Source organism: Mastigoproctus giganteus, chromosome 2 (genome assembly GCF_048544385.1).
Source record: "Mastigoproctus giganteus isolate SK-2022 chromosome 2, ASM4854438v1, whole genome shotgun sequence".
Classification (NCBI taxonomy): domain Eukaryota; kingdom Metazoa; phylum Arthropoda; class Arachnida; order Uropygi; family Thelyphonidae; genus Mastigoproctus; species Mastigoproctus giganteus.
In genome coordinates, this window is record NC_143576.1 from 151,514,140 (window position 1) to 151,534,301 (window position 20,162).

The 20,162-nt window shown below is 37.0% G+C and overlaps 1 protein-coding gene across 2 annotated transcripts in view; it reads left to right on the forward strand.

Moving 5' to 3' along the window:
* Positions 1 to 20,162, forward strand: part of LOC150089663 (E3 ubiquitin-protein ligase KCMF1-like) — a 223,166-nt gene that overhangs the window by 175,686 nt on the left and 27,318 nt on the right. For both annotated transcript variants that reach the window (XM_090368717.1, XM_090368718.1), the window contains 2 exons: positions 10,378 to 10,482; positions 11,360 to 11,516. In XM_090368717.1, coding sequence (XP_090224843.1) covers positions 10,378 to 10,482; positions 11,360 to 11,516 — 262 coding nt within the window. The remainder of the gene's footprint in view (positions 1 to 10,377; positions 10,483 to 11,359; positions 11,517 to 20,162) is intronic.

The following is a 20,162-nucleotide window of genomic DNA, read 5'->3' on the forward strand; positions in this document are numbered from 1 at the left end:
TCTCGTTGTTCTCGTGCAGGCTTTCTTTACCTTCGCAAAAAATTGGTCAGCTAGATATGAATGCTACAACTGTTGATGGTCCTGCTTGGGTTGCTGACAAGTAAGAAATTTTTTAGGCATGGCGATGCCTGAAGTATATTGAACTACAGGTTGCCAAATGATCTTGGTGACAACTGAATGAAAAGTGCAAAGAAATCGTTGAAGCTAACTGTAAATAAGGCACCTTTGGCAAATGCAACATATACATTTATATTAAGAGATACAGCAAAAGAGGTCAGCAAACACATCATTATGGGAGGGCACCCTGGGATTCAGGGAAGGTCCCTGTGGACTGGAGATATGTGAGATATCCACAATTCACAAAGGGGAAATCAGTAGTTGAATTGAGTGGTTTCTATTTCACAGAACATAATTGATTCTCTGGTGACTATTCTGGTCTATCTGAGATAAGAATGCAGTTATATGGTAGTTACCGAATGGATTGGTTAAGGGGCACTCTTGTCTGATATGTGATTGGATGCTCTGGCACAGTAACAAAGGAACTGGATGCAAAAAAACTAACTTTTTCATCATATACTTGGACTTTCATCATATACTTCAAAACTACTACACATGAAATACAGTAAGATCCCAGCATCTGTGGGGGATACATTCCAAGACCTACCATGGGTGGCTGAAACCACGGATATAAGCGAACACCTGCTGACCCCATATATATCATGTGATTTTCTTGTACATACATACATATGATAAAGTTTAATTGATAAATTAAATGCACAGTAAGACATTACCAACATTAAATACGGTAATAATAAAGTACAGCAGACTCTCGATTTACCAGGATTGGATTAACCGGGACACTTCAAGACTCCAGATTAAAAAAAAAAAAAAAAAAATCAACCAGAAATCATAAAATTCAAGTAATAATTAGAATAGATATAAACAAATATTTTGCGAGTTGTAAATAAGCGACAAGAACCGGCATTATAAGTTGTCATTGGGAGATTAGTGTACCTATTATCTTGCAACCTCCGTTGTCTTCACACCTACCGCTCAAAACAAAAAAAAAAAGACCAAATGTTTTATTTGATTTAATGCGTTGCTTCGATTGTTGTGTTCCTTTGCACTACAAAAGGCAAATTTTGTTTTATGTCAGGGATGTCGGATTTTTTTTTTTTTTTTTTTGTTTAGAAATCGCAAAAGTTGATGGACAAATGCAAGATTTGTGCTTTCAAATTAAACAAAAACTTGAGATTTTCAAAAGTTCGAAAATGGTGCATCAGTTAAATCTCTAAAGAACCATTATAATGTTGGTAGCCAAACCATACACAACATTTTAAAAAAATAAAGGGAAGCTATTAGATTTAAAATCTACATCGTAAAAAATAAAGAAGCATTGTATTGCTTCCTACTTAACACTTACAAGTAGTAAGTGTTAAGTTTTTCGATTTTTTTTTCCGTGGTTAACTGAAGGTAACGGAATCAGCGGATACAGGGGTACAACTGTACTGCTATACAGATTTGAGTAGTATGTCATTAGGGAGAGTTTCCTGCTATGAATGAAGTGATGGTTGGGAGAAGACAGGAAGTATTAATCAATGGCCATTGCTCTTCTTGGATATATGTTATCAGTGGACTTCTCCAGGGTTTAGTGCTAGGCCTATCATTGTTTTAAATGTTTATTAATGATATTTATGAAGACAAATCAGGTATAATGTATAAGTTTGCATATGTTAGAAAGGCTGATAAGATGGTTAATGACAGTAATCAGGGTATGCTACTGCAACAAGATCGAAAAAAAAAATTATGCTGATTAGCTCTGAAGTGGCAGTAATTGAAGTTCAATAGTGACACATATAAGGTACTGCATATCTCAAATATCATATCAACCTTGTGGTATTACATTCAGTGTAGTAGAGAACAAAAAAGACCTGGCAGCAGTTGCACAGTCAGACATTAAGTTCTCTGAATTGTGCAGATAATTTGCTAAGACAGCTCGTGGTTTTGTCAGTAATACACAGGAAATTTTTTCAGCAAGGATAAGAGTATGATTACTGTGTTACGATTAGGCCATAACGTGATTACTGCATGTAGGTCTGGAAGCCTCCTTTTAGAAATGATGTGTATCTGTTGTAGTGGATGCAGAGAACAGTAATAAGATTAGAGAAGGGAACACAGGGTATCCTTACCAAGAAAGGCTTCGGGTGCCAAATGCTGCAAATTGCAACATATGGAGACTAGGCACCTACGAGGAGATCAGATTAAGGTTTTTAAGGCTTTGAAATTAATTGAGTTCACTAAATACTGATATCATCCTTCATCTTGTTCAGAAAACACAAAATTATATAAATTGAGATTAAGGAAGGATGGCTGCAGGGTAGATGTGCAGAAATTTGCTTTCACCTTGCTGATAGTTGAATTTTGGACAAACTTAACTCAGTTGTGTGTCCACATCAATGCCAGAGCTTGCACTTGATCATCATGCAACACAGCACCAACCCCCAAGGCAGAATGCACTGGTCTCACAGGAGCTAGTCATTGTTGGTTACTCTATTGTTTGTCTGGGAAACAGGAAATATATTGTGAAACAAGAATAGGTGGATTAGGGTGAGGTTATGTTTGTCAGGGGCAAAAGCTGATGACATTGTAGAGCAGATATCTTTTAAGGGCACAAAAAGTGATATTGTGGTACACATTGGCACTAATGATAGTAAGAGTAGGCAGACTAACTTAACAAGTACAGGGTAATGTTGGGAAAAAGTTGAGTTAGGATTGAATTAGAAAGTGTCTGTAATTCTGCCCAGACATGAGAGGAGGGAATACATGTTGAGAGCCTTGTCAATCAATTCGGCCCTGGAGAGATTGTGCAAAGCTCATGGGATATAATTTTTCTCAGCATGGTCTATGCTTGTTAACAGGACAGGCTGCTTCTACGGGGATGGGATCATTTGAGTAGAAAGGGCACAAGAATATTTGCTGATTCTATTGATGCAGTGATAGACGGGTTGGAAAACTGCCAGCTTGGGGGGGGGGGATACACAGACTAATAGTTTGATTAGAGCCAGAGGCAAAAGTAATTCTTGCATAGCCTTTATTGGAAAGAGCAGCAGCCTGGAAAGCAAGGTGCCAAGGATTTCAAGGACTGCTGGGAGTCATCATGAAACAAGCAAATACATGTGCTGTGTTAGGATAACTAAGAGTAAGAACAGGTACATATATACCAATGCTGGGAGCTTAGTAAATAAATTTGATAAATTTGAAGTACTGATTTAGACATCAAATGGGACATTGTTGTGACATCAGAGATATGGTGTCACACATAGAAGGAATGTAAAATTTGAATATGGGGAGAACAATGTGTACAGAAAGGACATTACATATAGCATAGTTTGACTATTGGCACTGGGGTTTCCACCAACTCCACGATTAGTACTTTGAGACATAGCATTAGCATTAGTAGAGGCATATGATGCAAGAAAGCAAGCTTATTCAGCATCAGCCAAAAAAAAAAAAAAAAAACACACACACCACTCCCATTTCACCCCTCCGTTCGTTCGAAATACCTGTCCAGTTGAGCTTTAAATTTGTTTAGGCTATTAACTTCAACAACAAGTGATGGAAGTCGGTTCCACCAACCAACCACCCGCTGGCCAAAGGCAAATTTCCGCACATCAATCCGACATCCGTCCTTCCTCAATTTGAATTTATGCCCTCTGAGGTGATTATTCTGAGCAAGATGAAGAATCCCATTGGCATTGAGCATGCTCAAACCATTCAAAGCCTTATACACCTCTATCAGATCACCTCGTCGGTGCCTAGTCTCCAGACTCTGTAATTTGCAAAACTTAAGCCTTTCTTCGTAAGAGCAACCCTTTGTTCCATTTACTAATCTTGTTGCCCTTCTCTGTACCCGTTCCAGCAGCTCTACATCCTTCTTGAAATGAGGCCTCCAGACCTGTATACGGTACTCAAAATGTGGCCTAACCATTGCCTTATACAAGGGAATAATCACCTCCTTATCCCTGCTAGAAAAATTCCTGTATATCATTGACAAGACACCATGAGCTACTCTTTCAGCTCGTCTGCACTGCTCAGAGAACTTCATATCTGCCTATACAATTACCCCCAGGTCCTTTTCATTCTCTACCACTGTCAGTATAGTACCGCAGAGTTGATACGTTGCTCTGGGGTTACTGTTTCCCATATGTAGTACTTTACATTTGTCAATGTTAAACTTCATTTGCCACCTCAGCCCATCTGTTCAACCTTTCCAGATCCTGTTGCAGCAGCATAGCGTCAGTAGTGTCCTTAACAACCCTGCCAACCTTTGTATCATCTGCAAACTTGGACATTAAACTTGATATCCCATCATCAATATCATTCATAAACACCGAAAACAACAACGGACCCAACACTGAACCCTGAGGAACTCCACTAATAACATTAGTCCACGTTGAGCAGTGTCCATTGATTACCACTCTCTGTCTTCTGCCACTCAACCATCCCCTTATCCATAGCAGCAATTTATCTCCAATGCCACACTGCTCCAATTTGTGCAGCAGTCTTCCATGTGCAACAGTATCAAAAGCCTTTCTAAGATCCAAATATATAATATCAAAGTTATTCCCTGCATCCAGTTCTTTTGTGACTACATCATAGTGTATCCAATCAAATTGGTCAGGCAAGACCTGCCCTTAACAAAACCTGAGCTATAACTGAATTCTTGTCTAGATGATCCTCCAGTGCTTCTTTAACCAGTGCCTCCATTAATTTACCTGGAACAGAAGTTAAACTAACAGGTCTATAATTACTTGTGTCAGCCTTTGATCCTCCTTTGTGAATTGGGGTTACATTTGCACTTCTCCAGTCTATGGGTACCTCCCCTGAGTCCAAAGAAGCTCTCATAATTATGGCTAGGGGTTTGCTTACTTCCTTTGCTGCCTCCTTTAATATAACTGGATAGATCCCATCCACCCCAGGTGACTTTTTTATGTTTATCCTCAGCAATCTCTCCTCCACTTTCCTCTCAGTTATTACAAAATCATCCAGCTCACTGCCAATGTTTACTTTACCTACATCATTCTCCTTCCTGAATAACTTCTCATGCGTGAATGTAGATGCAAAATACTCGTTTAGATTGTTAGCCACCTGAGCAAGATCCTCAACTGTTGAACAATCAATATCCAGTGGACCAATCTGATTCATCCCTTTCCTTCTTGAGTTTAAATATGTAAAGAACTCATTTCTGTTTTTCTTTGCATCCTTTGCCAAGGATTTTTCGTAGTCTGCCTTTGCCTGCCTAATCTCCTTTGTGACTTGGTTACAGACCAACTTATATCTATCAACTTATATACTTCAGTGTCACCCATTAATTTGTATGTATCCCATGCATTTTTCTTCTCTGCCACATGTCTCATTAGTTCATCTGACAACCATTTAGGCCTAAACCTTGAACAATATTTCTTAGTTAGTATGTAAAGCCTGGTAGCCTCCAAGATTAGTTCCTTGAATGCTTCCCATTTTGAATTTGCTGTTGGTAACATCATCAGTTGGTCCCACTGTATAGAATTTAAATACTGTCTCAGACCATCATAGTCGCCTTTACGAAAACAAAAACCCTTCCCTTTACCTCTGATGGTAGTTACCTCCTTGAATAAATCCTACTTCAACACACTGTGATCACTGCCACCTAGTGGTTCATTTATCTGCAGATTCTTAATGTATGAAGAATCACTACTGATAATCAGATCAAGAGTATTGCTCCCTCTTGTTGCCTCCCGAACATGCTGATGTAGAAAACAATCATCCAATAAATCCGCAAAAGCCTTGCTAGTGTGCGAGTGACCAACCCACAAATTCCAGTCAATATCTGGGAAATTAAAATCCCCCATTATATGACTCTCTGATTTACTGGCCCACTCTATTTCCCTGTACAATATCTTATTATACTCATCAGAGTCATTAGGCCTATAGCACACTCCTACTCATTTTTGATTTTCCTATGCTTATGTCACACCAAACTGACTTGACACTGCCCTGTCCATCGATATCGACTGGCTTCACTTCCTTGGACTTTGTGTTTCTTAACTAATAACATAACCCCTCCTGTCCTGTCTATCCTTTCTATACACATTGTATTCCCCAAATTGCAGTTCCGCATTACTTATATCTGTGTGGCACCACGTCTCTGATATCCCAACAATATCTGCCTTTGATGTTTTGAGCAGTACCTCAAATTCATCAAATTTATTTACCAAACTCCTAGCTTTGGTGTACACGCAGGTATACATGCACCTGTTTCTATTCTTAGCTACCCTAACACAACCCATGTGTTTACTTGTACCGCAATGACTCCCAGCAGTCTCTGAAATATCCTGCATCTTGTTTTTCAGGCTTCTGCTCATTTCAATAGAAGCAGTGCAAGAATCACTTCCACCTCTGCCAGTGGCTACTGTTAATCTATTAGTCCTTGTATCTCCCCCAACTAGCAGTTTTCCGACCCACCTAATACACAGTACTCTACATTATCTGGCCTTCTATAAAGGCCAGATAATGAAGTTTAGTGTGTTTGTGAAGGTTTAGTGTAGGTTGTGTTGGCATGTTGTTCAATCTGGTCTCTTAGCCCAGGGGGCCTGTGGAAACCACTAACACCTAGTTATTGTTTTTTTCCATGGGGAGGGTGGCGGGGTCAGTGGGAAGAAATACTCTGACAGAGCAAACCCTAGGATCGCCTGAGCTTCCTGGGGATGATGGCCCAGAAGAAATAAAAATAAAATTGAAGAAAGGAAGATGGGAGGGGGCAATAGCAAAGGTGGCCGCCAGGTTTGACAGTAGGGCAGAGTGGGCTTCCTACACCTCTGGTGTGGTGTGCCCATTCTACCCCAGGAGTTAAAGTGATTGTGGGTTGGCCACCAGGCAGAACTACAGAAAGGACAGATAGGGTAGGTAGGGAGGAGAGGGGTTATGCTGTTAGTTAAGAAACATATAAAATGTAAAGCAGTGCATCCAATTGATGTGGACTGGGCCAGTGCAGTGTGGAGTCAGTTTGGTGTGACATAAGCACTAGGAAAGCAAAAATGACAGTAGCAGTGTGTTAAAGGTCTAATGACTCTGATGAGTACAACAAAAAACTGTACAGAGAAATAGTGGGCCAGTAAATCAGAATGTCTCATAATGGGGTATTTTAACTTCCCAGATATTGACTGGAACTTGTGGGTTGGTTGTTCACACACTAGCAAAACTTTTGTGAATTTATTGGATGAATGTTTTCTACAGCAGCATGTTCAAGAGGCAGACAGGTGGGGTAATACTTTTGATCTGATTATCAGCAGTAATTATTCATGCATTAAGAATCTGCAGATAAAGGAGCCACTAGGTGGCAGTGATCCCAGTGTATTGATGTGCATAAGTAAGAAAGATGGTAGTTACATCTTTAAGTAAGATGTAACTACCATCTGGGGTAAAGGAAAGGATTTTTGCTTTCCTAAAGGTGATTACAGTGGTCTCAGACAGTTTTTAAATTCTATATAATGGAACCAACTGATGATGTTACCAAAAACAAATTATAAATGGGGAGCATTCAAGAAATTAATCATGGGAGCTACTAGGGCTAATAACAACTTAATGCATAACAACTAAGAGATACATTTCAAGGTTTAGGACTAAGTGGATGTTAGATTAACTAATGATTCATGGCAAAGAAGAAAAAGCAGAAGATGAATATAAATTCAGGCCATACAGAAAGAAGCCTATGGTAGATATAAACTAGTCTGTAATCAAGTCATAAAGGAGGTTAGGCAACCAAAAGCAGATTACAAGAAATCTTTTGCAAAGGACACAAAGAAAAACAGCAAAGACTTCTTTACTTATGTAAACTCTAGAAGGAAGGGGATGAATCACTTTGGTCCACTTTTTAGCATTAGCATTAGTAGAGGCATATGATGCAAGAAAAGAATTGAGGAAAGACAGATGTAGGATAGACGTGCGGAAATTTGCCTTTAGCCAGCAGGTGGTTGGTTGGTGGAACAGACTTCCATCCCTTGTCGTGGAGGTTGATAGCCTAAATAAGTTTAAGGCTCAGCTGGACAGGTATTTTGAACGAACAGAGGGGTGAAGTGGAAGTGGTTTTTTTTTTTTTTTTTGGCTGATGCTGCATAAGCTTGCTTTCTCGCATCAAATGCCTCTGCTAATGCTAAAAACAAATGCTTATACAGCATTGCTAAAAAAAAAAAAAAAAAACACACCTTCCCATTTCACGCATCCATTCATTCCAAATGTTTGTCTAGTTCTGTCTTGAATTTATTTAGAAGCCAATTCATAAGAACAGTGCCAATGGAAGTATCTATAGCAAAGGCATGCAGCAAAAACAGAAAATCCATCTGCAGACAGTGGAGAGACTTTTTTAGAGATGGTTAATTAATTAACCTAGCTGCCCTCTTTTTAATAGAATCTAGAAGCCTGAGAGAGCTTTTTGGGGCACAGCCACAGATGTGTGGGTACAGTATTCCATGGTAGCATGGATTTGCGATTTGTACAGAGTGGACAAATGTTTAGAACAAAAAAAACTCGGCGAGCTATAGAGAAAACACAGATATTTAGATGCTGAGGAAGCAATATTTTTAATGTTCTCATGCCAGGATGGTAATCCCAATAGATATATATATATATATATATATATATATATATATATATATATATATATATATATATAATGTTCTTGCTTAGTTGTTGTTTTGGTTTTTAGGAGCATTAGCAACTAAGGCCATATTGCTCCGGGATATGCGGTGGTCATTCCCTGACCTTTCCGCATCCTCCGTATTTGGTAGTGACGGGCTCGAACCCCCGGTCTAATCAAGAAGCATGTGATACGCAGTACTGCTCCTTCCCACCTGGCTACGGAGGCGCCTGTTCTTGCTTAGAAATCAGTGTCATTGAAGATAAGCATAGGACCAGAAGATAGAAGCTTATTTAGAAGACCTTTATGCCAGATATGATCAAAATCCTTTGAAATGTCAAGAGCAACTGCTTAAGCCAGAATATTACCAGTGGATTGGCACTGATGGAATATATACTAGCAATTGTTGATCAGCTGGAAGAGTTGGCAGTTAATTGATTGTCCCATTACTTTAGAAAGAGTAGAAGTAAGTGAAATGAAGCGATAATTGGATGGAAGGGATTTGTCACCCTTTTCAGGAACTGGCTGGATATGAGCAAATTTCTAAGAAGTGAAAACACCTTTGGAATAAGGAAAGGAAAAACGGAAGAGAGACAAGTTCAAGTGCACTGGTTTTGAGAACAAGTGGAGAAATACCATCAGAACATAGAGATTGTTCAAAATCAAATCCTTCTGACATCCTTTTGATGGAAGACTACAGGAGGCATTGAATGGAGTGTACTGGTAATGGTAGGGGAGGTGTATTACCGAAATTCTGTACCTAAAAGCTTTTAAATATTACTTTGTTTGCATATAAATATTGTTTTAAATATTAATAATTGTCAAATATTTAAAATTATATCAAAAATCATATCAGAATTTTTAAAAAAATTAAAACATTTGATAAATATGTTGTAAAAAATCTTAATTTTTGATGTAATACTCCATTTCATTTATTTATGTATCACTTGATTCAGTTTCATCAACTTGTGGATCTGAATTTAGAGAATTTTGTCTTTTGTAAGCCAAAATCAGATGATATGAACAGACAGGCGCAATCTTTTCCTCCTCTGATTTTAAAATCGATTTTATATTACTTCCATCTATTATAAACTGGGTCTGCAATTATTTGTAATGATAAATAAGAGATGATGGCACTTCCTGGAAAATTTTGCAACCTGCTCTGAAGTGTTATTTGAAGCAACCTTGGAAAAATGTATATTTTTTGCCAAGGCTCACACACAAAAAATATGTATATATGTATACACTCATTAGGGCTGACACACAAAGAATATGTATATGTTTTTACTCCAGAAAAGGTTGTGTTCTTTTCAGCTACTTAAAATAAAAAAAGTAATAATAATATCTTAGGAAAGAGTTAGAAAAGTTATAAAGGAATGGATTGAAAAAACTAGACAAGTTTGGATTGAAGTCTATTTTTTTAAGTAAAGGTTTTTTTTTTTTCCCCCTGGTTGTATTTTTTAAATTGATTTATTTACTGCCCTTCTGTCTTATTATTTGAACTTGTAAATGTGAAATATAAGTTAATCATTTTGATTGTGACACTGCTATAAATTTACTGAATGCTATTGTTGAATTAAATACACTGAAAAGAAAAACCAGTTGTTTAAATTACTGTTTAAATCAAATTACACTGTAATGTCATTTTGTAATAAATATATGTAGTAAAGCTACTTTTCTTTTTTTCTCTCCTCTCATCTCAGATTTGTCCTATTTGTGCAGTGATACCTTCAGGTGAACCAAATCATATGACAGATGACTTCCTTGGCCATTTAAATTCAGAACATGTTAATTCTGCTAGAAATACAATATCCTTTGATTTATTCCCTTCTTTCATTATGGATATTTGTGATTTTTAGATGATTTGTAAAAAAAATGGGAATTAAATATTTTTTATGCAATAACTTAGTATTTTAGAAATTTTATTATCATCAGAAATATTTCACTGTTTTCTTTTTGTTATTATAATTCTCACCTTAAAAGCTTTAACTAGTGGTATTGCAATGATTCTTCACATAAGTTGTCACAGCTTATACACTGAGTTTGCCCTGCATTAGCAATATCCCCTTCTGAAGGAATGGACTATTTTCTAACCCTAGTGAAGGCTCAAATTCAGGAACAGCTGATATAAGATTTTAGTTCATATGTGACAGTCAATTTTTGAGGTCTGTGAGAAAGAATGGGTTAACATCAACTTTCCAGCTTCACCCAACATGCTCAATTGTGATAAGATCACCTTATCTCAACCCAGTTGAGCATGTTTGTAATCGATTGGAAAAGGACTTCTGTGCAACAACCATCCACCTGACAGTGTGCAGCCATTAATGGACACACTGTGCAGTGCTTCAGCACCCCTACCACTGAACACTTTGCAGCACTTTGTGGAGTCTGTGCCAAGATGTGTAGGGCTCTATTATAGGAAAAATGTGACCCCATGAGGTATTAGGTAGATGTTGTGAATGCAAAGACAACTCGGGGTGTATATATATAATTATTTTATTATTTTAAACCTTATTCTAATTTATATGACTATATATATATATATATATATGAGGTAATTTTGATACACATTCTAATTAATTGACAAATTTCTTAGTTGTCCATTGAGGTTTTAAAAATATTTATCATTGAGTTAATGATATTCATGTGTGACTGGTGATGTAGGATTCTTAACAAGATGTGTATGAAGATTCATCTGATTCGAGGCGCATCAGAAGGATATCCCATCAGGGAAGAGGCATAAGTGGTGTTAGAGCACGCCGTTCTCAGATGCAGTTCAGTGCTTCATGTGGATTGTCTTCAATTTCCCCAGGTTCCAGAGATTCAATGGATCCCATTACGGGTGCTTCATTTATTTTACTTATAAAGGCAACATTTGGTTGCAGTTTTACATAACACAAAATGAAATGATATATATATATATATATATATATATATATATATATATACACAAAAATTCACTGTAGTGATAGGAACATATTAAAAAACATTCAATTTCCATTTGTATTAGTATTAGTATTGGCCATGTGGTGCAAGGAAATCTAAGGCTTATGCTACACCAGCCAAAAAAAAAAAAAAAAAAAAAAAGTAAAATAATAATAATAAAATTGAATAAAATGAATAATTAAAGAAAAGGAAATAGACAACCTATATATTTCCCTCCTCTCGTGGGTTACTATCTGGGTGACCTTTGAATTTCCCCAAACTGTCCAGCCTCAACCATCCATGTAAGTAACTTATTTCAGTAATTTATAACTCGCTGGCTAAAATAAAACTTCTTGCAATCCAGTCTAAACATCTCCCCCCATACCTTGAATTTATGAATCCTAGTTCTAGAATTGTTTATAACCCTGAAAATTTCATCCTCATTCATTTTACTTTTGCCTCTCAGAGCCTTAAACCTCAACCAAGTCTCTAGGTTGCCTAGTTTCCAAGCTCTGCAACCCACATATTCAAAGTCTTTCCTCATATGGATGACCTTTTGCTGATCTCATCAGGGGAGTTACCTGTCTTTGGACCCTTTCATAAGCTCTGTCCTTTTTTTTTTTTTAGGTGCAGTCTCCACACTTGAACACAGTATGCCAAGTGTGGTCTAACAATAGCCTTATATAATGGGATTATGACTTCCTTATCTCTACTAGAAAATGTTTGATAAATCATTGATAGGACACCATGGGCCTTCCTTGCAACCTGTGTACAAATTGATCTCGGAGAACTTCATGTCTGACTATATCGTAACTCCCAAGCCCCCTTTCTTCTAGTACTGACTTTAGTTCAACTCCACCAATTGTATAAGTTATGTTGGGCTTAATGTAAGACCCTACATTTTACTCTATTAAACCATCCCTGAAGTCTATCTAGATCACTTTTAAGAAACTCTGCTTGGCAGTGATCATTAACTAATCTACCAATCTTTACATCATCAAATTTAGACATCACGCCCTGTATTCCTTCATCGATATCATTTAAGAAAATCAAAAAACAGTAATCCCAATACTGATCCTTGGGGAACCCCACTTCTTACATTAACCCAATCTGAGGAATAACCATTTATTACAACCCTCTGCCTCCTGCTCTATATAATTTACAACTTAGAAATATACATATTTAGTGCTCACGTAGGTTAAAATTATTTTTAACAAAATAAAATAATTTATTTCATTCTTTTCTTTTAATACATTTACATTACGTATGCATAAGGTATCCCCCATCTTTTCCATCATGCAGTATAATTGATCCTTTTGGGGTTATGATGGGCATCATTGGCATCCAGTCTTCCTTATATTTCGAGGGTACAACTCTAAAACAGTGTTTGTAGGCCAACCAATAGATAGTCCACTAGACCACTGGCACGCAAACTTATTTCACTCTTGACCCTCCCTTTATTAAATATAAAATTGACACGACCCCTCAATGCAAACCCTGAGGGAGGATGGCAAGATTTTTAGAGAAGAAAAATGGCATTTTATAAATTATGTAGTGTAAAATTTTATTTGAGTACTGAGAAAGGAATAAAAAAATCGTTTACTTATTAATTTACACATTAAAATAATTGTTTAATATTTTAAGTGAATACAGCAAAAACAACAAATCAAATTCTTATTCTTCAATTAAGATTACAAAACAATAAAAAATGAACAGTTACAAAACAATTAATGAGAAGGATGAGCCTGGATAACCAATAATATTTGGATGCAGTATTTGAAATTGCTAATCTCATGTCATCTTCTGGATCAAGTCTGGAATGCCATTTTGTTTTTATAGCTGTTAATTTTGAGAAACATACCTCACATAAATACGTAGACCTAAAAGATAGCTATCTTTGTATTGCCATTTTAGATAATTTGGGATACTCCTCACGAAGAGAAAGCCAAAATTTTTTGCACACAAGTAGCCTTTAAACAATCACATAATGGTTCATCAGATGATGGGTCGATAAGATATTCCTTTTGCTCAGTGGTAATTTTGGGACATGAAGAAATATCAAAAGCAAAGGAATCATGAATCCAATGCAACTTTTTATCTGGAGAGACATTAAATCATTTGGGAAAATTCTTAATTAGCATTGTTAGGTGGGAGGCAGTGATATCTATAAATTGTAAAATATCAATATTATTGCTATTAACAAAATCAGAAAAACATGGGAACATATTATTATGCTCAAATTCAGTTTTCCAAAGGTTAAGTTTATTTTTGAAAGCTTCTGAGTATTAATATAAAATATTTGTTCCCTGTTCTTGAAGATTTAAATTTAAATCATTAAGTTTTTCAAATATATCAACTAGGTAGCTAAGTTTTCCAAGCCATTTTTGATTTGTAAACAGTTGAGCAAGGTTCTGATCTGTATCTTATAAAAACAATAAAAATTCATGTTTGAGGCCAAAAATACGTTGCAACACTTACCACCTCACTTTCATATATAAAAGAAGCAGATCCCATTTCATTACAAAGTATAATGAAAAGTCTACTATTTAAGCTTCTACTTTCAATAAAGTTGATCACACTTATGCATCTTTCAAAATTTTGTGCAAATCAGTTTGCATTTCCTTTGCTGCTAATGCTTCCCTATGTATAATGCAATAATTAAAAACTATATTTGGAGCAATTTCCTTTACTTTGCCTTTTAAACCTTTATTTAATGCAGCCATCAGTACAAATTGCAACACAGTTGTTCCATGGTAGATTATTTGTTTGAAAGAAAATATTTATAACATCAAAAATCTTCTGACTGGTCGTTCTTCCTTCCAAAGCTTTGCAAAATATGAAATACTCCAAAATATCTCCCTCATAGCAGTAATGAGAAGGATGACATATACAATAAGTTGAGCAAGGTTTGAAATATCTGTGGATTCATCTAACTGCAAAAAGTGGACTTTCTCTCAATCAAATTGAATTTTATGTTGTCCTATAACTGTAATACACTGAAAAACTGTGTCTCTGGACAGAGGAATGGTTTTGAAATCATTGCTCTACTTTTCTCCATGCATAATTGAAATAATTTTTATTGCAGCAAGGAGAATGCACAGAATTATGAAGCAGAATAAAGCTTATATTTACTGCATATATTTATAGCAACACTTGCTATATATATTTACTGCTACTGCACATTCGCAAATTTTCAAATTGCCCATATGGACTTAAGTCAATATGGGAAATTTGAGAATTTGTGCTGTAGGAAGCACAAATTAAGAGCTAAATATAATAATACTTTTCAGTACTGAGAAGTATTAATACATACTGAAAGTCACACTAGGCAGCTGCTTTTTGTGTGTCCATAGCCAGTGAGCAAATTAAAGCGTATTCCTGACGCAGTAGGGTTCATTCATATCTCAGACGTAGTTAGAGTATCAAGGTCTCTACACCTACAGTATGAAAAAGAAATTTAACAGATTTTTAGCTGTTATGTAAACAAAAAATAAATTTATTTAAAGACTTCTGCGACCGCTATGGGGGGTAGTGCCCCACAGTTTGCACACCATTGCACTAGACCAACCTATTGATAACTTTCTAGGCAGCATCTGTATCTGCTATTATATAATCTCACTACCTCTGCTCTACCAGATAGTGACTGGAAAGAGTCAAAGTGGTAGTGGTACAGGGAAGGGGACATTGTCAAATAGCTTGGTATATTCTTGCTGTGTGTATGCCATATCCGAAAATTTCATTACTTGATACAACATGTCCTCCCCACTTTTTGTTACTACTGAATGCATCACAAATAGTCAAACTAACAGAACAAACTTAGCTGTGAAAATATCTTTAACTCCCAATCACTTCCACATTTATTTCATAAATATATGTGATCTCAGTTCCAGTCCCAATGATATCCATTTCCACTAAGTCTCCCAAGCCCACTTACTTTTTCTGACAGAATTCCAGTTATTGGTTTATTTAACTGCGGCTCATCTCAGTTGTCCTAATTCAAAAGCAGCAAAGGAACTAAGCAAACCCTTAGCCATAATTATGAGACTCAGGAGAGGTACCCATAGACTGGAGATGTGCAAATGTGACCCCAATTCACAAAGGAGGATCAAAGGCTGACACAAGTAATTATAGACCTGTGAGTTTAACTTCTGTTCCAGGAAAATTAATGGAGGCACTGATTAAAGAAGCACTGCAGGAATATCTAGACAAGACTTCAGTTATAGCTCAGACACAGCATGGTTTTGTTAAGGGAAAGTCTTGCCTGACCAATTTGATTGGATACTATGATTCAGGCACAAAAGAACTGAATTCAGGGAATAACTTTGATATTATATATTTGGATCTTAGAAAGGCTTTTGATACTGTTGCACATGGAAGACTGCTGCTGTGGATAAAGGGATGGTTGAGTGGGAGAAGACAGAGGTAATCAATGGACACTGCTCGTCGTGGATTAATGCTATTAGTGGAGTCCCTCAGGGTTCATTTTTTGGTCCATTATTGGTTTCTGTATTTATAAATGATATTGATTATGGTATATCAAGCTTAATATCCAAGTTTGCAGACGATACAAAGGTTGGCAGGGTTGTTAAGGACACTACTGATGCTGTGCTGCTGCAACAGGATCTGGAAAGGTTGAGCAGATGGGCTGAGAGGTGGCAAATGAAGTTTAACATTGACAAATGTAAAGTACTACATATGAGAAACAGCAACCCCAGAGCAACGTATCAACTTTGTGGTACTACACTGACAGTGGTAGAGAATGAAAAGGACCTGGGGGTAATTGTGCAGGCAGATATGAAGTTCTCTGAGCAGTGCAGAAGGGCTGCAAGAGTAGCTCATGGTGTATTGTCAATGATATACAGGAATTTTTCTAGCAGGGATAAGGAGGTGATTATTCCCTTGTATAAGGCAATGATCAGGCCATACCTTGAGTACTGTATACAGGTCTGGAGGCCTCATTTCAAGAAGGATGTAGAGTTGCTAGAACGAGTACAGAGAAGGGCAACAAGATTAGTGAATGGAACAAAGGGTTGCTCTTACGGAGAAAGGCTTGAGTTTTGCAAATTACAGTGTCTGGAGACTAGGCACCGGTGAGATGATCTGATAGAGGTGTATCAGACCCTTGAATGGTTTGAGCATGCTCAGTGCCGATGGGATTCTTCTTCTTGCTCAGAACAATCACCTGAGAGGGCATAAATTCAGATTGAGGAAAGACAAAAGTAGGATAGATGTGCGGAAATTTGCCTTTAGCCAGCGGGTAGTTGGTTTGTGGAACAGACTTCCATCCCTTGTGGAAGTTGATAGCCTAAATAAATTTAAGGCTCAGCTGGACAGGTATTTTGAATGAACGGAGGGGTGAAATGGGAGTGGGTTTTTATTTTTTATTTATTTTAATTTTTTTGGCTGATGCTGCATAAGCTTGCTTTCTTGCATCATATGCCTCTACTAATGCTAATTATTCACTACATAAATCTTTTGCTTGAAAGGTGATACTTGTACATACGAATGCACATGGTACTTGTACTCGTACCAGGTGTGGCAATTAAGTTTCCAGACTAATGCTGTTGCATTCGTGTTCAATGATTTGGAAATTAACAGGAGTGGTTCATTGTAGTTCAAACTTACTCCAAAAGTTAGTAGTACAGATTGTTCATTAGTCTGACAGGTTGCAAGTAATAACCAGTTTTGTTAGTAGAATTAACATTCTGTTGTGATTTTGCAATGGAGCAATGAATGAATATGAAATTTTGCTTTAAACTGGGAAAATTTGCAACAGAAGAATATGAAATGTTAAAAACTGTTTATGGTGATGAAACATTAAGTCATATCAGTGTATTTGAATGGTATAAGTGGCTCAAAGACAGACATGAGGATGTTCACAATGATCCAAGAAGTGGGCATTCATCAACCTCTTAACGTCTGCTGGTGCCAAAGTAGTTTGGGAAATTGTGGCAAGAGATTGTCATATGATCTTCAGAATGATAGCTGATGAGTTGGATATGCTTAAGGCTACAATTCATCAAATTCTGCATTAAGGTAAGGAAGATTGTGCAAAATTTGTCCCACATAGCCTCACAGATGAGCAGAAGCAACAAAGAGTATTATCATGTGAAGACTTCACCTGGACTTCTTAAGGCAATCCTAATTTCCTCGATTACATTGTCATGGGAGATGAGTGTTGAGTGTTTTAGTACTGCCCAAAGAAGTGTCAGAGCATGCAGTGGACTTAAAAATCATCACCAAGGCCCAAAATGTTTCATTTACAAAGTCCAGGATCAGGATGATGCTGATCGTGTTGTTTTAATAAACAAGGTGTGATTCACAAGGACTTTGTACCTGAAGGGGGAGGAGCATTGTCGCTGTTATGGGTATTATTGCATCAGGCATCCATGTAACTATTCACTTTGTGCAATAAAGATATTAGAGAATGCTGCTGTTCTATGTACAGGCACTTCAGAGACTATTGAAGCACATTTCTAGGGCAAGGCTACAATTTTGAGAGAAGGACAACTGGTTCTTGATGAACAACAATTCCCTGCCCATTCTGCACTTGTGAAGACATTTCTGACAAAACATGGCATTGTACATATTAACCATCCACACTACTCTCCTGATCTAGCACCAGTGAACTTCTTCCTCTTTCCCAGGGTGAAAACTGCCCTCAAAGGAAAGAGATTTTGGGATATTGAGAACATAGAAAGAAAAATGTAATCACTAAACTGAACATAGCTTTTCTCTTTTTTATTCATCTTCTCTCTTATGTTCTAAAAGTTTCTGAAAATAGTTGGCCTTTCCAGAAACTTTTAGAACAGTGTAATAAGTGCATTCAATCTGATGGTGATTACTTTGAGCTCTTTCACTTTGTGTTCTTTTTATTTCACCAATTCAGAAACTTCATTGCTGTGCCTTGTGCATCTGCTCTGATGTACCCTGTCAGAGACTTAGTAATTTGGAATCTCCTCTTTTAGATTTTCTATGGCTTAAAATCTGTCTACACAATTTCTCTTTGAAGCTCAATTCTGTCTAGTCCAACTTTCCAAAGAGTGAGGTAGTTTTCCTTGCTGATTTTCATATTCACAAATCCAGCTAGCTTCAATTTTCTAGTTACATGACTCAGCTGCTTGAGATGATTAGGCTATGCCAATTACTAATCACATCGCACACAGATTGTTCATTTATCTACCAGAATACCAGGCAATCCTAACCACACAGCCAACAACACTCTTGATCTTATTTCTTGCAAATAACCCTTCCACATAGACAGTCAAGAGGAGCAGTCCTCTAGGCACCTCAGATCATAACTTGGTTATGGTCCCAGCTCTTTTCCAGTACAGCCTCTGTCATGGCCATTTGCAGCCTCATGTTGTATGGTATTAAAAGAATGCAAGATGAAATAATCTGTGAGATTTCTGTTCTTTTTGTTGGTTGGAGAGCTGTTTTAAATCTTCTGATGTCAGAAGAATTTTGAACAAACTTTGTCAAGAAAGCTCCAGGTCCTGATGATATTTCTCCAGTTGTTCTCGAAACATGTGCTCCCGAGCTTACCCCGTTCTGTGTTGCCGTTTTTACATTTTCTTATTCCATTGGTGTTTTTCCTTGGAAATTTTCTCACATTCAGCCACTTGCTAAAATGGCTGACAAATCCCTCCCATCCAATTATCATCCAATTGCATTTACTTCTCTTCCTAAAGTAATGCAGAAATCTATTAACTGCTAACTCCTAAACTATCTTGAAACCTTCATCTGATCAATGATCACCAGTATAGATTCCATCAATGTGAATCCATGAATACTGTCTTATGTTACAGATCTGTAGACAAATTCAGTGTAAAAGTGTAATAAAACTCAAACAGTTGCTCTTGACATCGCAAAGGCTTCTGATCGTTGTTGGCACAAAGGTCTTCTAAATAAGCTTATGGATTGCTGACCCGTTTTTTGTAATTGGGTATCCAGTTTTCTCCTGATCACTCATTTCAAGCAAGTAGATGTCTCTGTCTTTTAATTTCTCCAGTAATGTCGGTGTTATTGGAAGTCCTGTCCATAGTTTTGCTGATGATAGCACATTGCATTCCTCCTTACTGTTGGAGAAACCTTGCACAAACAGCTTTAACTTCTTGAAAATTTCCACTACCAGTTCCTTTAATGCTGATCTCTAGGCCAATGGGGCAAAGTTAACTTGATTTCAATCTTTTTAATACCCAGTCTTGTCTTATATCTCAGAAAAATGATTCTTCTGCTCTTATTCTTATATTCAGTGACACTCAGATTTCTAGGCAGATCACTTAACTGTATTGGGATTACCCTGACGTTTAATCTCTCTTAGCATAGGCACATCATCAATATGGAATCCTCTAAAACAGTGATTCTCCAACAGTGCACTGCAAGAGGCTAGGTGTGCTGCAAATATTATGAAAGTATATTCTAAAAATGAGAAGAAACCCATTTGTATAGAGAATTATTACATCCATGATCAATTAATAGCTAGGCTAGGCCCCCTAGGGTAACAGTTATTATTGTACACAGCTAGCAAGCAACATGACCGAGGTGTGTTTGAAATGCATTC